We start from the raw sequence: 20,562 nt of genomic DNA on the forward strand, positions 1-20,562 counted from the left end.
CGAAAGTGAAGTCTTGGTGAAGATTTATGATTGTTCATTTTATGCCTATTTTTTTTAATGCCTGGCTTGTGATCGACTGACACACCCTCCGCGATCGACCGGTATCTCGCAATCGACGTAATGCCCACCCCTGTCCTAAGTAGTCCTGGGTTCAATCCCGGGCTCGGGATCTTTCTGTGTGGAGTTTGCATGCTCTCCCCGTGACTGCGTGGGTTCCCTCCAGGTACTCCGGCTTCCTCCAACCTCAAAAGACATGCACCTGGGGATAGGTTGTTTGGCAACACTAAATTGACCCTAGTGTGTGAATGTGAGTGTGAATGTTGTCTGTCTATCTGTGTTGGCCCTGTGATGAGGGGGGGACTTGTCCAGGGTGTATACCGCCTTCCACCTGAATGCAGCTGAGATAGGCTCCAGTGACCCCCCGCAACGCTGAAAGGGACAAGCGGTAGAAAATGGATGGATGGACCAGTCAGCGAATATTTTTTCCCATTAGTCGACTAGTCGAACGATTATTGCTTATGATCTGCTGGACTCGTTTGAGTTTGACGTTGAGTCCGCAACACAATTTTAACTCACTTTTAGAACATACTCAATTACAACAAAGAAAAAGAACATTGCTGAGAAATGAATGGTTTTACGATAATACACAACTATAGTTGTTACATATTTTTACTGCATGTTACTCTCTGTGTCCCTCCTGTTACGGATTGGACTTGATTGGTTAAATATGTTTAACCAATCAAGTCCAATATGTCCTGTAAACATGAAATTAAGTGCAAAAATAGTTTTTATCCTAAACAAAAGTGTAATCATGAACATTTCCTGGGGTCTATAAACACAATTTCTATAAACGTCGAGTTGATTGTTTTAATCGACGTCTATTAAGTGTACCAGATGCAGCCCTACTGTAAACTACAACCACGATGACATACGTAATAAATACCTCACTAACTGACTTATTATTTATCAGGTATGTATGTGTGCAAACAACATATTAGTTGTGAGGCAAAATCAAGTGTAAGTCGAATATGTATTTCTACAGATGCCAGGTCCAGATGGGTCTTTACAGTTCTCATCACGCTGTACATATTCTATTGGTGGGTAAGAGCGAGGAACGCATTACCTGAGCTGCAATTGGCTGAAAACTATGTCACTCAAAGATAAGAGCAGCACTGATTGGCTGGCATGTCTAGTCGAGCTCGCTGATTGGTCTCTGAATCCGCATGCCAGCGAGGATGGAGGGTGCTGACGCTGTGTGACAATAGGAGTAATCGAGTTAAGCAACATCTGTGCCGAGTAAACACAATAACACGCTCGCCAAAGTGAGTCTAAACGGGCGGGAAAGCAGCTTTTGCGAGTAACAAGAAAGAGGGAGGCTGCTGTTTAACAAAGGGTAAGCTTTCTTCTGACAAGCGCGGCGACCGGTTAGCTGCTCCTGGCGTAGCGGGCTGCTGGCTTCGACGCTCAAGTACACAGGAAGCTATTGAGCGTAAATGTTGGCTAGGTCTTCGCCAGCTTCCTTCATTAAAGCCCGCACATGTGTTCGCTGGGACTGGACGACGTGTTGTTTGTTTGTGGATCTCGAAGAGCATCTGTGAGTCAACTTGTCCCCCCGGTACACTGCATTGCGGTTCCCCGGCATATGCCCACTTCAGCTTATGTCATATCTGGTTCATGAAAGACTGACATATGAACTCACACATGATGCATTTGAGAAGATCATTTGTTAGACATCTATCCACATATTCCTAGCATTACATTCTTCTTGTCATTTATAATGAAGATGGCTGCATTGTCTGCAAAGTTGGAGCATGTTTAGTAGATGTATGTAGCATGCTTGTTTGTCTTGTTGCTGTACATACATGCACATTACTGCTGGTAAACTATAGGCTAGTATGTGGAAATATAGTCCTGTGTATCTGTATAATATAGCAGGTCTATTCAACTTAAAGGCCTACTGAAATGAGATTTTCTTATTTAAACGGGAATAGCAGGTCCATTCTATGTGTCATACTTGATCATTTCGCGATATTGCCATATTTTTGCTGAAAGGATTTAGTAGAGAACATCAACGATAAAGTTCGCAACTTTTGGTCGCTAATAGAAAAGCCCTGCCTTTACCGGAAGTATGTGCGTGTGACACCACGAGTTGCAGGGCTCCACACATATTCACATTGTTTATAATGGGAGCCACCAGCAGTAAGAGCAATTCGAACCGAGAAAGCGACAATTTCGTCATTAATTTGAGCGAGGATGAAAGATTCGTGGATTAGGATATTGATAGTGAAGGACTAGAAAAAAATAAAATAAAATGACTGCTCCGGGCGGCGGCAGTGTGAACGTTTCAGATGTAATTAGACACATTTACTAAGATAATTCTGGAAGATCCCTTATCTGCTTATTGTTTTAATAGAGTTTTAGTGAGATTTTAAAGATTGTAAAGACATAACTGGAGGTCGGATGGCTGCGGTGAACATGAAGTGTCTCAGAGAGAAGCCGAGGAGCCAAGCTCACAGCTGCCTTTTAAACAGCTGCTGCAGGACGACAAATAATCCATTGATGTCTCCGGTAAAATATATATCACAATTTCCCCATCCAAAAACATGCTGGTTGACGTAGAGAAAACATGTTCGCTTGACCGCTCTGTGTTAAAGCTTCACAACAAACACCGAAACACCGGCTGTGTCTCGGTGCTAAAGACAGCTGCAATCCACCGCTTTCCACCAACAGCTTTGTTCTTTATAGTCTCCATTATTAAATGAACAAATTGCAAAAGATTCAGCAACACAGATGTCCAAAATACTGCGTAATTATGCGGTTAAAGCAGACGACTTCTAGCCGCGAGTGGTGCAGCTGCTAATGTTACCTGACAGTCCGTGTGTCAAGCGTACGCGTCATCATTCCGCGACATTTTCAACAACAAACTCGCGGGAAATTTAAAATTGCAATTTAGTAAACTAAAAAGGCCGTATTGGCATGTGTTGCATTGTTAATATTTCATCATTGATATATAAACTATCAGACTGCGTGGTCGGTAGTAGTGGGTTTCAGTAGGCCTTTAATTGTACTCAGGGCCATGGTTCCCTTCACTATTATTGTTATTCTCAGAACAAGCATCCACTTGAGTGGATATGTGTTTTGGTCTATTATCAGTTACACATTTTTGAAGAGCCCTGTTATGCAAAATACAACAGTCCGCTGTAGTGGACGCCGGTCTTTTAGGCATACTTGCCAACCCTCCCGAATTTTCCGAGAGACTCCCGAATTTCAGTGCCTCTCCCGAAAGTCTCCCGGGACAACCATTCTCCCGAATTTCTCCCGATTTCCTGTCAGACCTGAGTAAGGACATCCTGTCGTTACGTCCGCTTTCCCTGCTTTTGGACCTCAGTGCGCAACTGCACACACAACAAGAAGGAGACTATTATATATGTCTCTGTTATCCATAGGTTTATCTATAGCCCATAAAGTAGACAGGCACGGAGCTATTTCTCAGCGTGTGTTTATTCCAGCCGGCACGTAAATACACTGACACACAACATCCGGATTCCCATCATGCATTGCTTCAAAATTACGGCAAGTAGTAATGTCCAAAAACATAACAAAGACGAAGCAGAAGAACGAAGAAGAGACAGTCATGGCGACCATGAGTAAGAAGAAGAAGTTAGCTTGCGGGGAGAGATGGAAGATTCCAGACTCTGATGCATTTGATGAAGGAACTTTTGTGCGTGGCACACAGCTATAAATATACTATAAATATACTCCACCCCCTTATCCCCACCCCAGCCGCCCCGACACCGCCCACCTCAAACCCCCCCATCCCAACCCTCTTAGTATTTTTTAGTCATCTCTTTTCCTGAAATTGTCCTAAAACAGGGATGGTGCTAATGTTCTTACCTATTGGTACTGGCTGTTGTGTATTGGGGATCTGCGTACGTTTCCAAAAGTTAGAAATCAAACCCTGGAAGCATTGCAGAGATGTTTATGAAACAATCTTGCCTTACTTCATACTTCGTCTAAAGGAGCCATTTGGAATGTGCCCCGTATGTGATGTCCCGCTGGTGAAGTCAACTCCAGCTTTTGACCACCCAATCATGAACTTTTTGGTCCCGCCCCTACGCGCACTAAACAGAGCTAATCTTTTTCTGGCCAATAGTGCAATCTGGGTCTGTCTTTCCAAATGACAATCAAATATCCAGCTCCAGTTTGTGGTTGCCCAATCACAGCGTGAATGCAATTCCCCCACCCCCCTCCCCCTCCCCTCAGCACGCTACTTCCAGGGTGATCCCTCGTAAATTCAAAGGTAAAAACTTTAGTGTTTATCAATTTCGCCTTTTATGCAGTTATGTTGTCCATCCAAGCACCCCAAAAGCCACGGGGCAATGACGACACGATGTGGCTTTCTCATCTGAGATCTTTTGCCTACATTGGCGTCTGGACCAAGGCAACAAAAGAAGTAAAATATGTATCAAAAGGTATATTGAAAGTCTATTACATAATTTTCATCCACTTTCACTAAAAATCATAAAGTAACAATAAACTACAAGTACTGTATAAGTTACCTACTACAGTATATTTATGGAAGTGGGTTGTACACAAATACATCCAAAGTAATTGAACAAGTTGTTATTTGTAAATTTATGTGAGAGAATAGTGAGTGTGATGTGTATTCTGATTCCAGATAAAAAATACAGTGGCTAAGAATAATAAGGAAGTAGGCATAAAATCACCTTTTGATTTCACTTACTTACCTTTAGCCCACTGTTTGCTCAATTACCTGACTCTGGTTTTTATACAGTGTCAATAGTGTGTGATGTAACGTTTTCCTTGTAAAAATATATTTTTGTATCTATCTTATTGGATGTTGTAAATAAATGTATATAGTTTGTGTTTTGTGTCATTTGTTGTGTGCATAACAAAACATGAAATTTTATATTTTTCTTTTCTCGTTTTCAGTACATGGTTTGAAGGCTGACATATGTTTTTGAGTTTGTTAATAGAAAATACAATTTAAAAAAACAGGACATGTTGAGTTTATACCAAAAAGTTCTATTTTGGTTTCATCTGACCACATGACATTCTCCCAATCCTCTGCTGTTTCATCCATGTATCCATTTTGGTATAAACTCAACTCGTCGTGTTTGGAGGGAAAAGAATACTGAGTTGCATCCCAAGAACACCGAACCTACTGTGAAGCATGGGGGTGGAAACATCATGCTTTGGGGCTGTTTTTCTGCTAAGGGGAAAGGACGATTGATCCTTGTTAAGGAAAGAAGGAATGGGGCCATGATTTTGAGCCAAACCCTCCTTCCATCAGTGAGAGCTTTGAATGGTTGACCAAATACTTATTTTCAAAAATAATTTACAAATAAATTCTTTAAAATTCCTACAATGTGAATTCCTGGATTTTTTTCCACATTCTGTCTCTCACAGTTGAAGTGTACCTATGATGAAAATTACAGACCTCTTTCATCATTTTAAGTGGGAGAACTTGCACAATCGGTGGGTGACTAAATACTTTCTTGCCCCACTGTGTATATATATATATATATATATATATATATATATATATATATATATATATATATATATATTTATATATATAGGCCTTTGGGGTCATGGGGGGCGCTGGTGCCTATGTCAGCTACAATCTGGCGGAAGACAGGTTACACCCTGGACAAGTCGCCACCTCATCGCAGGGCCAACACAGATAGACAGACAACATTCACACTCACATTCACACACTAGGGCCAATTTAGTGTTGCCAATCAACCTATCCCCAGGTGCATGTCTTTGGAAGTGGGAGGAAGCCGGAGTACCCGGAGGGAACCCACGCATTCACGGGGAGGACATGCAAACTCCACACAGAAAGATCCCGAGCCCGAGATTAAACCCCAGACTACTCAGGACCTTCGTATTGTGAGTCAGACGCACTAACCCCAGTTCCACCATGAAGCCTATATATATATATATATATATATATATATATATATATACATATGTATATATATATATATATATATATATATATATATATATATATATATATATATATATATATATCTGGGGTGTACACCGCCCTCTGCCTGATTGTAGCTGAGATATATATGTGTATATATATATATGTATATATATATATATTACACTAGTTGGTACGAATTGGTAATATTAGCAGTGAAATTGATTAAAAGAGCCGCAATCTCTGATACAAATGTTGCTAGACATCACAGTTGTTGCAGGAAAGAAAGATAAAGGGAAAATACAAATGTCATTTATGACTCAGTTGTGATTTGAATGTCAGCTGTCAGATTTGAATCATGCTTTTTAATATTCTCCCTTCCCCTACTACCATCTCCCCCCATCATATACAGATGATTGTTCCCCAACTTGCATATTTGTTTTTTTTCATTAATTATGCATATAGATAAAGAAACTTTTCGCATTTTGGATGTATTGTGTGTTTATTAGCAAGCGCATGAGCCCTGTCCATTGCCGTATATGCCACCTTTGCACGTGAAAATGTTTTCGCCTTTGTTGTTTTTGATAGGCTTAACTATTTTGTTTAATATTCATTGGTCAAATTAAGTCAAAACTACTTTTTTTTTTTTTATCAAACATGCTTGTGCTGTGTATCATAACTAATTTTATTGAAGAAATAAGAACTCAAGTCATGAAAATCGAAAAACAAATCGGTCTAGCCCCCCGAAGCCTAGGGAGAGAAAAAATCCTGGAGCTGTCCCTGTCCTAAAAAGGCAAAGGTGCACAAAAAAAGGACACATTTGTTTATCACAACAAATAATTCCAATTGAAAAATATTACTACTACAATTCCCAATTCCACATTTATCTTACTTTTGGACATTTCACACTGGACTGTTCTGTTAAAAAACTGTGTTTTTTTTTTTTTAAATCATATTGACTTTTAAAGGGGTTAAAATCCCATAAAGGAAAATTTAAACTTGAGATGAATACATTTTAGACTGAATTAGATTCCATTCAATTTCTTGTCATTTCAATTGTGTTTTAAGGACCTTTCAACAATAAAAAATGCGTATGTCCCCATTATGAGTAATGACTGAAAAAAACACTCCCAATTTGAACGTACTTTGAGAAGTGTATTACCTTTTATACTTACTGTATATGAAATAAATAATAATAATAAACACTTTTTTAAGTTTTATTGAATGTTGACAATGGCTCCACATTTTAACAGGTCTTTGCCTTTTACAGATTGGCTTCGATGGGAGCTTTCAGCCGCCAGAAGTTTTTCCAGGAGCTCGCTCATGGCTGCCTGTTGCCGACAGCCCAGCAGGGCCTGGAGCAGGTGTGGCAGCTGCTGCTTATCTGTCTGCTGTGCCGCCTTCTCTGGATGTTCGGTGAGCGTCTGCTTATTATTGTGCCCTGTCAATTTTGATTTGAGCAGGATTGTCATCATCTCGTCACCTCTCCATGACAGGCCTCCCCTCTATTGTAAAGCACCTCGCCATGGTGGTGGGAGGTTTCTATGTCCTTTATCTGTTTTTTGAGCTGCACATGATCTGGGTGGTCCTCCTCAGCCTCCTCTGCTACCTCTTCCTCTTCCTGTGTCGACACTCAACCATGCGAGGCACATTTCTTTCCATCACTGTGCTCATTTACTTGCTGCTGGGGTAAAAATGTTCTCTTCTAGCATATGAGAGCTCAGTGAGAGTGTGTTCTTTCATGAACTGAACCTCTTGTGCTGTTTTTTTCTTAAATCAGAGAACTACACATGATGGACACCACCAACTGGCACAAGATGAGAGGTAAGCTGCACACCCGTTCTTTTATGCAGAAAGGTTTGATTATTCAAGGTAGGTTCCAAGTGTCGTCGCTGTTGCCCAGGTTCACAGATGGTGGTGGCCATGAAAGCCATTTCTCTGGCCTTCGATCTGGATAGAGGTGTCGTGGACACTGTACCCTCACCCATTGAATTCATGGGTTACATTTACTTTGTTGGAACAGTCATCTTCGGCCCGTGGATCAGCTTCAATTGCTACAAAGAGGCTTTAGACGGGCGTAGGATTGTAAGTGTGATACACAAAAAGTGACTGATATATTTATACTGGCTATTAACTGCTGAAATCCACTTTGTTCCTCAGAGCTTTTCATGGTTATTCAAAGTGTCTTTTAGCTGTCTTAAAAGTCAGATCTGCCTCGTTCTTTCCAATTGTGTGGCTCCTTACCTCTTCCCTTATTTCATCCCTGTCTATGGAGAAAAATTACTGAGAAGGTCAGTGGAATTTAAAAAGTGTTTATTATGGTTTGCAAATTATGTCAACTCTTTTTTTGTCTTTACAGCAAAAAAAGGAGGAAAATCAGGTAATTTACATGGACATTCACATCATGTGCTTATTTTCAATTTAGCTTTTGTATCCTAGACTGATGTACAGTACATGGAAAGTCAACAGTGGGCCTGATCTACTGCAATACAAATAAGTGCTAAACAGCATATGCAGACTATAAAATTGTGTGCACTATTTGTAGGTGTGTTGCATGGGATCTACTAATACGATGTGTACAATTGATAACAAGTACTCTTTGTCAATCGTCTGTCTTTGCATCGCGATCGCCTCCTTTGTCACAAGTCCTTTCACACAGCCATTTGTTCATGACTGCCAATCTGCGCGCACATTTCAAACGTGTTAAATATAGAAGCAGAACAGTTTGTGTTCATAAATCGCATTGCAAGCTTAAGTAGTTGTGTTTGCATCTCCTCCCAGTATTGTGGGGGTTTTAATAATCAGCATATTATATACATAACAGACACGCTAAATATATTTAGCTTTCTATTATACTCAATTAAAAGGCACAATCCTCTGCGCACCTGTTTAGTAGATCAGCTACGTGTTTGCTATCAAGTTTAAACATGTTTTAGTCTACACCAAACTTCAGTAGATAGGGCCCAGAATGTTTTATACATTTTAATGCACTCATTTGCTAAAACTGAAACCCTTTTTTTGTTCTTTCTATTTAGAGATACCCTAGCAAAGTAAGTATGAGTTGTATCTGAGTACAATAACACGTATACTGTACTACATTTATTATGTTACATTTCATTCACAATACAAACACACACTGTTATGTTGACTGATGATTATGGATGTATATCAATAGGATTTTAGCGATGCCAATACCAATATTGTTATAACCCTTTGATACCGGCATTCATTGGTACTCTTATTGGTACTATATGTAATTTGTGTAAATAAAGATGTTAAAAAACTGAATTTTTTATTAGCTAAATGAGTTTGTGCACCAGCAACATCATTTTGTAACATCTCACAGCCGGGAAGTTTTTTTTTAAAAACACTTCTTAGGTCCTGAACAAGTCACCTATGTTTTAAATGCAAGTCCAATACAGTTGTTATGTCATCTTCTTGTAAAGACCACTGATCCACCTTTGTGGTTCTATTCATTACAATTACACATAGAATATACATTCATCCATTCAATTTGTACCGCCAGTTACAATAACAACATTTAAAATAATAGTAATTAAATAATAAAGTAAAGTAATACTAATGAATGGTATTCTCATGTCAAATATATTATGTACATCAATACAATCAATTAGCATGTTGAGTAGTTGTGCATTTTGTAACAATAGGAATTGTTATCCGTGCCCTACCTCATCACATGAAGTCAACTGGTATAGGCTCCAGCTCACTCATGACCGTAGTGAAAAGAAGCGGTATAGCAAATGAAAATCTATCCAGGGTGTCCCCCGCCACTTGCTTGCAGTCTGCTGGGATGAGCTCGAGCTTATCATCCTCACGAGGACAAGCAGTATAAAAAAATCCATGATATTCATTTCATTGAGTTTAAACCCCGGCTGAGTAATACCAAAGACTATAAAAAAGGCACCCATTGCCTCCCTGCTTGGCACTCAGCATCAAGGGTTGGAATTGGGGTTTAAATCACCATAAATGTTTCCCGGGCGCGGCACCGCTGCTGCCCACTGCTCCCCTCACTTCCCAGGGGGTGATCAAGGGGATGGGTCAAATGCAGAGGACAAATTTCACCACACTTAGTGTGTGTGTTACAATCATTGGTACTTTAACTTTAACTCAACTTAATGGGACTATAGCTCCTAAGTAGTAATACCACTCGTCCATAAGGAGTGGCAGCAGGGGATGACGTCATCATACATCATATTCGGTTGCCATTTTTGTAGTTTTTTAGAAATCTGCCATAATTGTATTTCCAAATACCGAAAATTAAACATAATGGTATGTAATTCTATGTAATTTCAGAACGCCATTTTTGTAGTTTTTAAGATATTTACCATTTTTTTGTTCTTCCAAAATGATTTGTGATTGGTATATAACAGCTTTAAACAGAAGCCATTTCTAGATTACAGTAGTTATCTAAATGTGACTGGTTCCAGGGATTTGACCCCCGAGCGATACAAGAACAGCACTGCAGGTCAGCATCAGCTGTCCTATAACAACACATTCATCATGAATCGGACATTACAATTCCAAATCATCGTACATTATTTTGCTGGAATATCATAAAGTGCAACTTCAAGATTGTGAGTGTGAATGTTGTCTGTCTATCTGTGTTGGCCCTGCGATGAGGTGGCGACTTGTCCAGGATGTACCCTGCCTTCCGCCCGATTGTAGCTGAGATAGGCGCCAGCGTCCCCCGCGACCCCGAAAGGGAATAAGCGGTAGAAAATGGATGGATGGATAAGCATACTTGTGGGAGATTGCAGCGAGTGATTTACCCAATGAGTTCAATACTCCACCCACCAATCTTACTCATGGTTTTAACTTTTGTTTAAGTCATGTTTTTAGGTACGTTTAAATACTTTGTTAGCTTCATTGTAGCCACTTTGTACTTGCCATATATTAAAAATGAGTATGCATAAAAAGAAGGATGAATGAGTTTTTGTCTTACATAGGGATTAGGAATGATAGGCAACATTAAAAAAAGAAGAAGTCCAGTTCCCCTTTAAACATGTAGGATATTGCTACCAAAGAATAATAAAAGCTTAATATTTAGAAGATTGTGATACATTCTGAAAAATAAATGTGCTAAAATACTAACAAAGCATGTATTGATTAAAAAGAAACAAAAAACTAATTGCAAAAAGAAAGTTGAAGGTATAAATTGTTTAAAAAAAATTTGTAACTCAGTTGCCAGAATTTTACCCAAAAATAAAACCTGCTGTACTGTTTCTTCATTTACAGTAATACACTGTAAAAAAATAACCACCGGAGATTTAACGACTAAAAAAAAAAACTGGCAGCTCAGTCGCCAAAATTTTACCATAAAAAACATTTGTGACGTTTTTCCTTTTTCAGTAATATGCTGTAAAAAACACAATACATTAAAAACCTGGCAGAATAGTCGCCTGAATTTTACTGTAAATTCGACATAATTTTTTGTTTACAATGTAAGCAAAAAATACATAATAATCAAATGCATAGCCAGTTGTGTAAGAATATCATGAGGCAAATCGTTACACATATACATATAGTCACATTTTATCCACTGTTATAAGCGACCCTTTGAGAGTAGCTATAACTGGCATGTGGCCCTCAGTGAAAACAAGATGGATACCCCTGGTCTACATGATGACAAGGTTGACTCTAATCTGTCATCTAATCTCCTTAAAGTGGAAGATAAGTGAAGGTGAAATATAACCTCCGTTTTTTTTGTATCAGGTGGTTACTGGCATATGAAAACACAATGTCTTTCCACTTCAGCAACTATTTTGTTGCTTACCTGAGCGAGACTACAGCCACACTAGCTGGGGTGGGTTTCACTGAAGAGAAAGAAAACCTCAAATGGTCAGTACATAAAAGAAATTGACAATCAAGAGTATGATTGTTTTTATTTGTATGTTAAAAAAAATGTGTATTGTTTTGCAGGGATCTGGCAGTGTCAAAGCCACTGAACGTTGAGTTTCCCCGATCAATTGTAGAAGTGGTCACTTCATGGAATTTGCCCATGTCATGCTTTCTCCACACATGTAAGTTTACTTTCTCTTCATTTCTTATTCCAAACAATAAGAGATAATTTCCCGCCTTTGGCATGCTCTTCTTTCAAAGATGTGTTTCAGAGTGCTGTCAAATTTGGGACTTTCTCTGCCATTATGGTGACATATGCTGCCAGCGCCCTTCTGCACGTCAGTACTAAAGCAATTCGACTCTGATCCGTTGCTGCATTGTTCCATAACAAGTTGATTTCTTAATGTGTCTGGAAGGGTCTGAGTTTTCATCTCGGTGCTGTGCTGATGTCTCTGGGCTTCATCACCTACATTGAGCATGGTGAGGGTCTGTCTAACATCTCTTTTGCACAGTGTAGCCTTTCCATTTCTCTTTGTAGTAATGGCTAATTGCACCCACCATTACGCTCCGTTTCGGTTCTCTGCAGTGCAATAATTTATCTCTTATCGCTGGGAAGAAACTCTTTATGTTAATGCCTCTGCCCTGTTTTTTCGTGTCAGTGCTGCGGAAGAGACTAGCTGACATTTTTAATGCCTGTATCCTGTCCAAGAAATGTCAGCCAAACTGCAGCCACCAGAACAAAAAGGCAATGTATTCCTCTTTTTTTCTATTGATAGTGCTGTGTTACTGTTTGCTGACTCTTGCATACTTCCTGAGCAGTCATCTATGTTTGACATGTGTGTAAATTCCTTTTGGTGTATAGTTGACTGGGCTTTTTCCTAACCTTTGTCCATTAGCACATTTACTCTGCTGGCATTGGACCAGGGGTTCTTAACCTTTTTGACCTTGGGGCCCAACTTTTCAACTACAGAGTGGTCAGTGGCCTACTCAAATATTAACACTGAAATAGTAATCTTACTCTTCATTTTAATATTATTCAATAATTATATCTAACCTACGTACAGTTCACATCCTTGTCAAGTGATATGAATGAATGTGTTATTCACAAAGAACATTATCAAGGCTTGAATCAGGTTGATAACAAAAAATAAATAGTAATCAAATATACTGCCAAAGAACGGACTTATGAAAAACAAATGTAAATACAATTACGCGATGCTAAAATAGATACACTAACTAAATTGATAATAAATGTTTAACTAAAAGGTCAATAACGTTAAAGGTAAAAAGAAAATACCGCTTTACACTTTAATTATATTTTCTGAGCTTAAAAATGAAAATACATCTTTGCACTTTAGTCACAATTTTGCGCTTAAAAAACGTATTTCTGACTTTATCTCAAGACTTCTTCTCTATGTGTGAGATTGTCATTAAAGCCACAAGTGGTAATAAAGTAGAACGGAAAAGCTTTTCGATTGTCATTGCACATTACAAACAACAACATTGTGGAATACTGATGGCGGAAGCTGCCATGCAATGAGCTAAACATGGCCCAACAGGAGCAATTCGGGGTTGGATGTCTTGCTCAAGGATAACTGGGCATGAGATCGCCAGGCTGGGATCAAACCTGTAACCCTCGGGTCACTATACAGTCACTCTACCCACTGAGCCATGTTTTGGCAGACCTTTATGGTGTGCTCTCCGCCCAACAATGGGTCATTAAGAAACACTCCATTAGACAACATCTCACCAAATACATTTGCCAATAAATGTGATCTTTTTCTTACCAGGCTGCACAGAGTAAATTCTATCTGGTATTTAAACAATGACGCTCCAAAAATTATACAACAAGACGATTGTAAAACATACTGGCTTATATCAAAATTTCGTCATGTCATTATCTGGCACATGTAATTGGTTGTACAAACCCCGTTTCCATATGAGTTGGGAAATTGTGTTAGATGTAAATATAAATGGAATACAACGATTTGAAAATCCTTTTCAACCCATATTCAATTGAATGCACTATCAGTGTTGCTGATAAATGGCTTTTGCTTTGCATAGTAGTTTTAACTTGCACTTACAGATGTAGCGACCAACTGTAGTTACTGACAGTGGTTTTATGAAGTGTGCCTGAGCCAATGTGGTGATATCCTTTACACTGATGTTGGTTTTTGGTGCAGTACCGCCTGAGGTATCGAAGGTCCGTAATATCATCGCTTACGTACAGTGATTTCTCCAGATTCTCTGAACCTTTTGATAATTTTACGGACCGTAGATGGTAAAATCCTTAAATTCTTTGCAATAGCTCGTTGAGAAATGTTGTTCTAAAACTGTTCGACAATTTGCTTACAAATTGGCGATACTCGCCCCATCCTTGTTTGTGAAATACTTAGCATTTTTTGGGAATTTGTTTTTATACCCAATTATGGCACCCACCTGTTCCCAATTAGCCTGCACACCTGTGGGATGTTCCAAATAAGTGTTTTATGAGCATTCCTCAACTTTATCAATATTATATTAAATTGTTTTATACAATAGATATTATCTAAATGTCAGTTTTTCTTTTTAAAACACATTCTACGTGTTAAAATGATGCTGTTTTGGTGGGGCCAAACACCATTTAAATTGATTTTAATTATTTTCAATACAAGTGTTTTGAGCTGAGTGTGCTGTCACAAAACTAATTAAGTAAGTTGAGGTACTACTGTAAATTCATTTCAGGTTTTTGTTTGAGTTCAAATTAAATATTATCAATAGATGTTAAAACTGAATATGGTTTATGTGTGCAGAAATAATTTCCAAATAAGTACCATTTTCCCAAGAGATCAATTGATTATAGCCAAAAGTAACATTTAAAAGAACTATGATAAGAGTTTTGGTCAAATAAAGCAGGGCACAAACAACCTCGTCTCCAAGTCTTAAGTAAACAATTATCTGCAATTGGAACTGCATTAAAATATAACCAGGACCCACCAATTTATGATGTAACGCAGAGCCACAATCAAAAAAACAGAAATTAAAAATGACCGCATATAATACTGACACGAAGCATGTTAGGGAAAGAGGTGGAACCAGGACAGATACACACACACACACACTATGCTAAAACAGCATCCATTCAGACCTCCCACTCGACAAATTAGACTGCCGTATGGTCTGCCAGGTGAAGACATTCATATTCTAACAGTTAGAAAGACATAAGGAATGCACTATGAAACCAGCACTGGTATGGTGTTTTAATTTGAGAGAAAATTACATCTGCAATGGTCAAAATAGAGGACCCTCAACGGTCTGCCAGGCTTTGTCAAGTGATATAATTTAGAGTTACTGTGTCTGGCAGGAAGCCCAGTAAAGACCTGTTATGCTCGATTGGTTAGACAAATAAAAGGAAGGGAGAATATTGATGCCTGTAAAGAAAAGGCTTCCTGCATGGACTGCACATTATAATACAAACCCCGTTTCCATATGAGTTGGGAATTTGTGTTAGATGTAAATATAAACCGGATACAATGATTTGCAAATCCTTTTCAACCCATATTCAATTGAATGCACTACAAAGACAAGATGTTTGATGTTCAAATTCATAAACTTTATTTTTTTTTGCAAATAATAATTTACTTTGAATTTCATGGCTGCAACACATGCCAAAATAGTTGGGAAAGGGCATGTTCACCACTGTGTTACATCACCTTTTCTTTTAACAACACTCAATAAACGTTTGGGAACTGAGGAAACTAATTGTTGAAGCTTTGAAAGTGGAATTCTTTCCCATTCTTGTTTTATGTAGAGCTTTAGTCGTTCAAAAGTCCGGGGTCTCCGCTGTCGTACTTTACGCTTCATAATGCGCCACAAATTTTCGATGGGAGACATGTCTGGACTGCAGGCGGGCCAGGAAAGTACCCGCTCTCTATTACCACGAAGCCACGCTGTTGTTACACGTGGCTTGGCATTGTTTTGCTGAAATAAGCAGGGACGTCCATGATAACGTTGCTTGCATGACAACATACTGTATGTTGCTCCAAAACCTGTATGGACCTTTCAGCATTAATGGTGCCTTCACAGATGGGTAACTTACCCATGCCTTGGGCACTAATACACCCCCATACCGTCACAGATGCTGGCTTTTGAAATTTGCGCCTATAACAATCCGGGTGGTTATTTTCCTCTTTGTTCCGGAGGACACCACGTCCACAGTTTCCAAATATAATTTGAGATGTGGACTCGTCAGACCACAGAACACTTTTCCACTTTGCATCAGTCCATCTTAGATGAGCTCAGGCCCAGCGAAGCCGGCGGCGTTCCTTGGTGCTGTTGATAAATGGCTTTCGCTTTGCATAGTAGAGTTTTAACTTGCACTTACAGATGTAGCAACCAACTGTAGTTACTGACAGTGGTTTTCTGAAGTGTTCCTGAGCCCATGTGGTGATATCCTTTACACACTGATGTCGGTTTTTGATGCAGTACCGCCTGAAGGATCAAAGGTCCGTAATATATTCGCTTACGTGCAGTGATTTCTCCAGATTCTCTGAACCTTTTGATGATTTTACGGACCGTAGATGGCAAAATCTGTAAATTCCTTGCAATAGCTCGTTGAGAAATGTTGTTTTAAAACTGTTTGACAATTTGCTTACAAATTGGTGACCCTCGCCCCATCCTTGTTTGTAAATTACGTAGCATTTCATGGAAGCTGCTTTTATACCCAATCATGGCACACACCTGTTCCCAATTAGCCTGCACACCTGTGGGATATTCCATATAAGTGTTTGATGAGCATTCCTCAACTTTATCAGTATTTATTACCACCTTTCCCAACTTCTTTGTCACGTGTTGCTGGCATCAAATTCTAAAGGCCTACTGAAATGAGATTTTCTTATTCAAAAGGGGATAGCAGGTCCATTCTATGTGTCATACTTAATCATTTCGCGATATTGCCATATTTTTGCTGAAAGGATTCAGTAGAGAACATCCACGATAAAGTTTGCGACTGGAGAAAAGGCCTGCCTCTATCAGAAGTCGCAGACGATGATGTCACATGTTGATGGCTCCTCATATATTCACATTGATTTTAATGGGACCCTCCAACAAAAACAGCTATTCCGACTGGGAAAACGACAATTTCCCCATTAATTTGAGCGAGGATGAAAGATTTGTGTTTGAGGATATTGATAGCGACGGACTATATAAAAAAAAAAAAAAAAAAAAATGCGATTGCAATCGTGTTGCATTGAGACAGATTCATATGTTTTTAGAGACATTTACTTGGATAATTCTGGGAAATCCCTTATCTTTATATTGTGTTGGTAGTGTTTTAGTGAGTTTAACAGTACCTGATAGTCGGAAGTGTACGTCCACTGCCGGGTGTTTACGCGCAGTGTCTCGGGGAAGTCGACGGCAGCTGTACGGGAGGCAGAAGCTCAGCTGATATCCGGTAAGTGGCGACTTTTTAACCACAATTTTCTCACCGAAACCTGCTGGTTGACATGTAGTCGGGATCCATGTCCGCTGTGATCATTACTAAAGTTTCACCTCCGGGAATTTTAAACAAGGAATCACCGTGTGTTTGTCTGGCTAAAGGCTAAAGCTTCCTAACTCCGTCTTTCTACTTTGACTTCTCCAATATTAATTGAACAAATTGCAAAAGATTCAGCAATACAAATCTCCAAAATACTGTGTAATTTGCCGTTAAAGCAGACCACTTAGATGTGTCTGTGCGCAGCGCTCATATTCATAACAGCCCGTGACGTCACGCATACACGGCATCATTACGCGACGTTTTCAAGAAAAAAGTCCCGGGAAATTTAAAATTGCAATTTAGTAAACTAAAAAGGCTGTATTGGCATGTGTTGCAATGTTAATATTTCATCATTGATATACAAACTATCAGACTACGTGGTGGGTAGTAGTAGGTTTCAGTAGGCCTTAAAAGTTAATGATTATTTGCACACAAAAAATGTTTATCAGTTTTAACTTCAAATCTGTTGTCTTTGTAGCATATTCAATGGAATATGGGTTGAAAATGATTTGTAGTCCGTTTATATTTACATCTAACACACAATTTCCCAACTCATATGGAAACGGGGTTTGTACTTATCTATGAAGATGCAACAAAGTGAATAAAGATGGAGGATTATTGTGCCAACCGGAAGCATATTGTCTCTTCCTCTGCAGGCTCTATGGGTGCACATAATCAACATAGCATTCAGCGCTCTGGCAATACTACATCTGACATACTTGGGTTCAGTGTTTAATTCCAGTGTTGACTACATGGAGGAGGATGAGGTGAGGTTATATCCTGTCTGTTTTGCATCCTTATGGACAATAGTACACATGGCAAGAGCTGCCATCTTTGGAGAGAAGCGTGAACAAATAGGTTGACTGCGTGCACTTTATGTCTCTACAGGATGACATAACCCACCATACCATTCAGAAGTGGTCCGATCTAAGCTGGACAAGCCACTGGGTCACATTTGGATGTTGGATAATGTACCGCCTCATTCTTTAAAACTGAGAAAGAGCGAAAGGAGCAATAATGTGATTTATTTTCTCCTCTGTGACTTTAAAGTACATCAGGGTGGGGAGAACTATAGTCAATACGCAGATTAGTGTCATCCTGACCTGCTGGGGACTCCTTTTGATATACACGCCGCTCTCCTTCCTCTTTTCCTCTCGATGACACCCTCTTTTTTTCCAATCTGAGCCACTGCAGTCGTCAAGCGCTCATGTTGTGACAGCAGTTTCTGATGTCTCCCTGCGAGTCACAATCAATACCTATCAGCATGGTGGAAATCAGCTCCTTCTTTCTGACGATTGAGCCGTTATCTCGCCCTCGGAGGCTACTGCGCCAGTTTCCTTCACCTCAAATGTTTCATGATTTTCTATTTGCCATGTCCCCTTAAGGATTTTGAAATTGCACAATGTTCTTATGTTCAGTGCTTCCTAAATCACAAGGGTTCTCAGCAGCAGACCTGTGAGTTTACACTAGGATGAGAGCACAGAGTATGTATAGTTCAATATTTGTGTATCTGTAGATTATTTTCATACTATATGAGTTAAAAATGGTTTTCCAAAGCCTAAAATGACATCCTAAAAATGAATTATTACATACAGTAGTATTTAACCAAACGGTAATACTGGTTTTGTCTTTTTCAGATGGAGTTAGAAGTTTGTAATCTTCTTTTGTAATTTTTACATTTAGAAAGTCAAATCAGAAAAGGTATGTATCGTGGTGAAATTTAGTAATGTTTTTTTTTAAATACATTTCAAATACAGAGGTACTTTGAATTTTGTTATTAATCCGTTCCTGAGGGTTAGTTAGTTTTTCCTTTTTTATCAACTTTCTTTAGCCCCATGATGGTTATTTGCAGTTACTTAGTGGCTTAGTGGTTAGATTCTCTGCCCTGAGATCGGTAGGTTGTAAGTTCAAACCCCGGCCGAGTCATACCAAAGACTTTACAAATGGGACCCATTACCTCCCTGCTGGGCACTCAGCATCAAGGGTTGGAATTGAGGGTTAAATCATCAAAAATGAGTCCCGGACGCGGCCACTGCTTCCACCCACTGCTCCCCTCACCTCTCATGGAGTGAACAAGGGAATGGGTCAAATGCAGAGGACACATTTCACCACACCTAGTGTGTGTGTGACAATCACTGGTACTTTAACTTTAAGTTGTACTCAAAAAAAGCACAGCGACTGAGAGTCACCTGATCTGTTTCTGGCCATTTGATTCCACGGAATGCAGGCAAAACCAAGTTTAGTGAACATTTTGATCATAAAACAAATCATAGAAAAAGTAGAGCATATGAGCAAACTGAGGTATCACTGTACTCTTCATATTAAAAAATATTTCAATCAAGGTATGGCACATTACTTTTAAACCCTCTGATTTAATTTATATATAGTGCCGTCAAATGATTAAAATATTCAAATCAGATTAGTCACACTTTTGAATTTGGGTTAATCGTGGTTAATCACAATTATCACTCGCTTGCATAATTTCAAAAAACCCTAAACATATTTTATTGTCAAAATGTCATGCAGGAACATTTTAAAGTGTTTTACTTGAATGCAGTTAATTTATTTGCTAAAAAAAGTTGTAACAGTTGTATCTAAAGTCCTGTCAGCGTTTATTTCAGAGTGAAATTTGCCAGCAAGCACACCATCCTCACTCATCTTTGCATTGACATATGCATTGACCTTATATCAACCCTCAGCCTTTCCGGTAACCATCTGCGGTTATGGTAAAAAACATGTACGGTCAAAATAAATTGTGCCATTAATCTGTGTATCCACATGATTAATGCGATATTTGTTGTGAGTAATTTATTTTTGACAGCCATATTTATGTATATTTAGTTTTAATATACAGTCTGTCATGTTGGGACTTTATCCTGCATATAGTTTATGCTGCACTCTGCACTACAAGTGATCACCTGAAGAAATGAAATGACCTATTTTGTCAGACTAGGTTTAACAGTCTCTGTATTTGTGACGTCAAAAGGATTTGCATCCTGACGAGCTCTCAACGTGTTAGATCAGAGCCTGAGTGTTCAGTCTCTGTACAACCAAACCCTATTCAAGTATTTTCAGTATGAATATAGTTCCTGTAAATGTGAATTCACTGACACACCTGTGATCATTGTTTTATAAAAATTTTAATGAACCCTGGTTTATTGTGTTCTTTTAAATATATCCATTTATACAGCTGTTAGAAAGCACTGTCAGCATAAAATAGTAGACACACACA

General features: G+C 39.0%; 1 protein-coding gene across 4 annotated transcripts; it reads left to right on the forward strand.

The window, feature by feature from the left end:
* Nucleotides 1-1,217: 1,217 nt before the first annotated feature.
* LOC133554873 (protein-serine O-palmitoleoyltransferase porcupine-like) lies at nucleotides 1,218-20,478 on the forward strand. 4 transcript variants are annotated; one of them, XM_061904118.1, is made up of 15 exons: nucleotides 1,218-1,393; nucleotides 7,227-7,372; nucleotides 7,453-7,645; nucleotides 7,737-7,780; nucleotides 7,860-8,041; nucleotides 8,117-8,247; nucleotides 8,316-8,336; nucleotides 8,992-9,006; nucleotides 11,690-11,815; nucleotides 11,897-11,997; nucleotides 12,077-12,153; nucleotides 12,232-12,295; nucleotides 12,475-12,560; nucleotides 17,987-18,097; nucleotides 18,219-20,478. In XM_061904118.1, the coding sequence occupies exons 2-15, from the start codon at nucleotides 7,237-7,239 to the stop codon at nucleotides 18,318-18,320; spliced, it is 1,389 nt and encodes a 462-aa protein (XP_061760102.1). In that variant the 5' UTR covers nucleotides 1,218-1,393; nucleotides 7,227-7,236; the 3' UTR covers nucleotides 18,321-20,478. The 4 variants fall into 4 exon arrangements, with proteins under 4 accessions (XP_061760102.1, XP_061760101.1, XP_061760103.1 ...); XM_061904115.1 differs by lacking the exon at nucleotides 1,218-1,393 and adding an exon at nucleotides 1,424-1,594; XM_061904117.1 differs by lacking the exons at nucleotides 1,218-1,393; nucleotides 8,992-9,006 and adding an exon at nucleotides 1,423-1,594.
* Nucleotides 20,479-20,562: the final 84 nt, after the last annotated feature.

Source organism: Nerophis ophidion, linkage group LG06, assembly GCF_033978795.1.
Source record: "Nerophis ophidion isolate RoL-2023_Sa linkage group LG06, RoL_Noph_v1.0, whole genome shotgun sequence".
NCBI classification, from domain to species: Eukaryota; Metazoa; Chordata; class Actinopteri; order Syngnathiformes; family Syngnathidae; genus Nerophis; species Nerophis ophidion.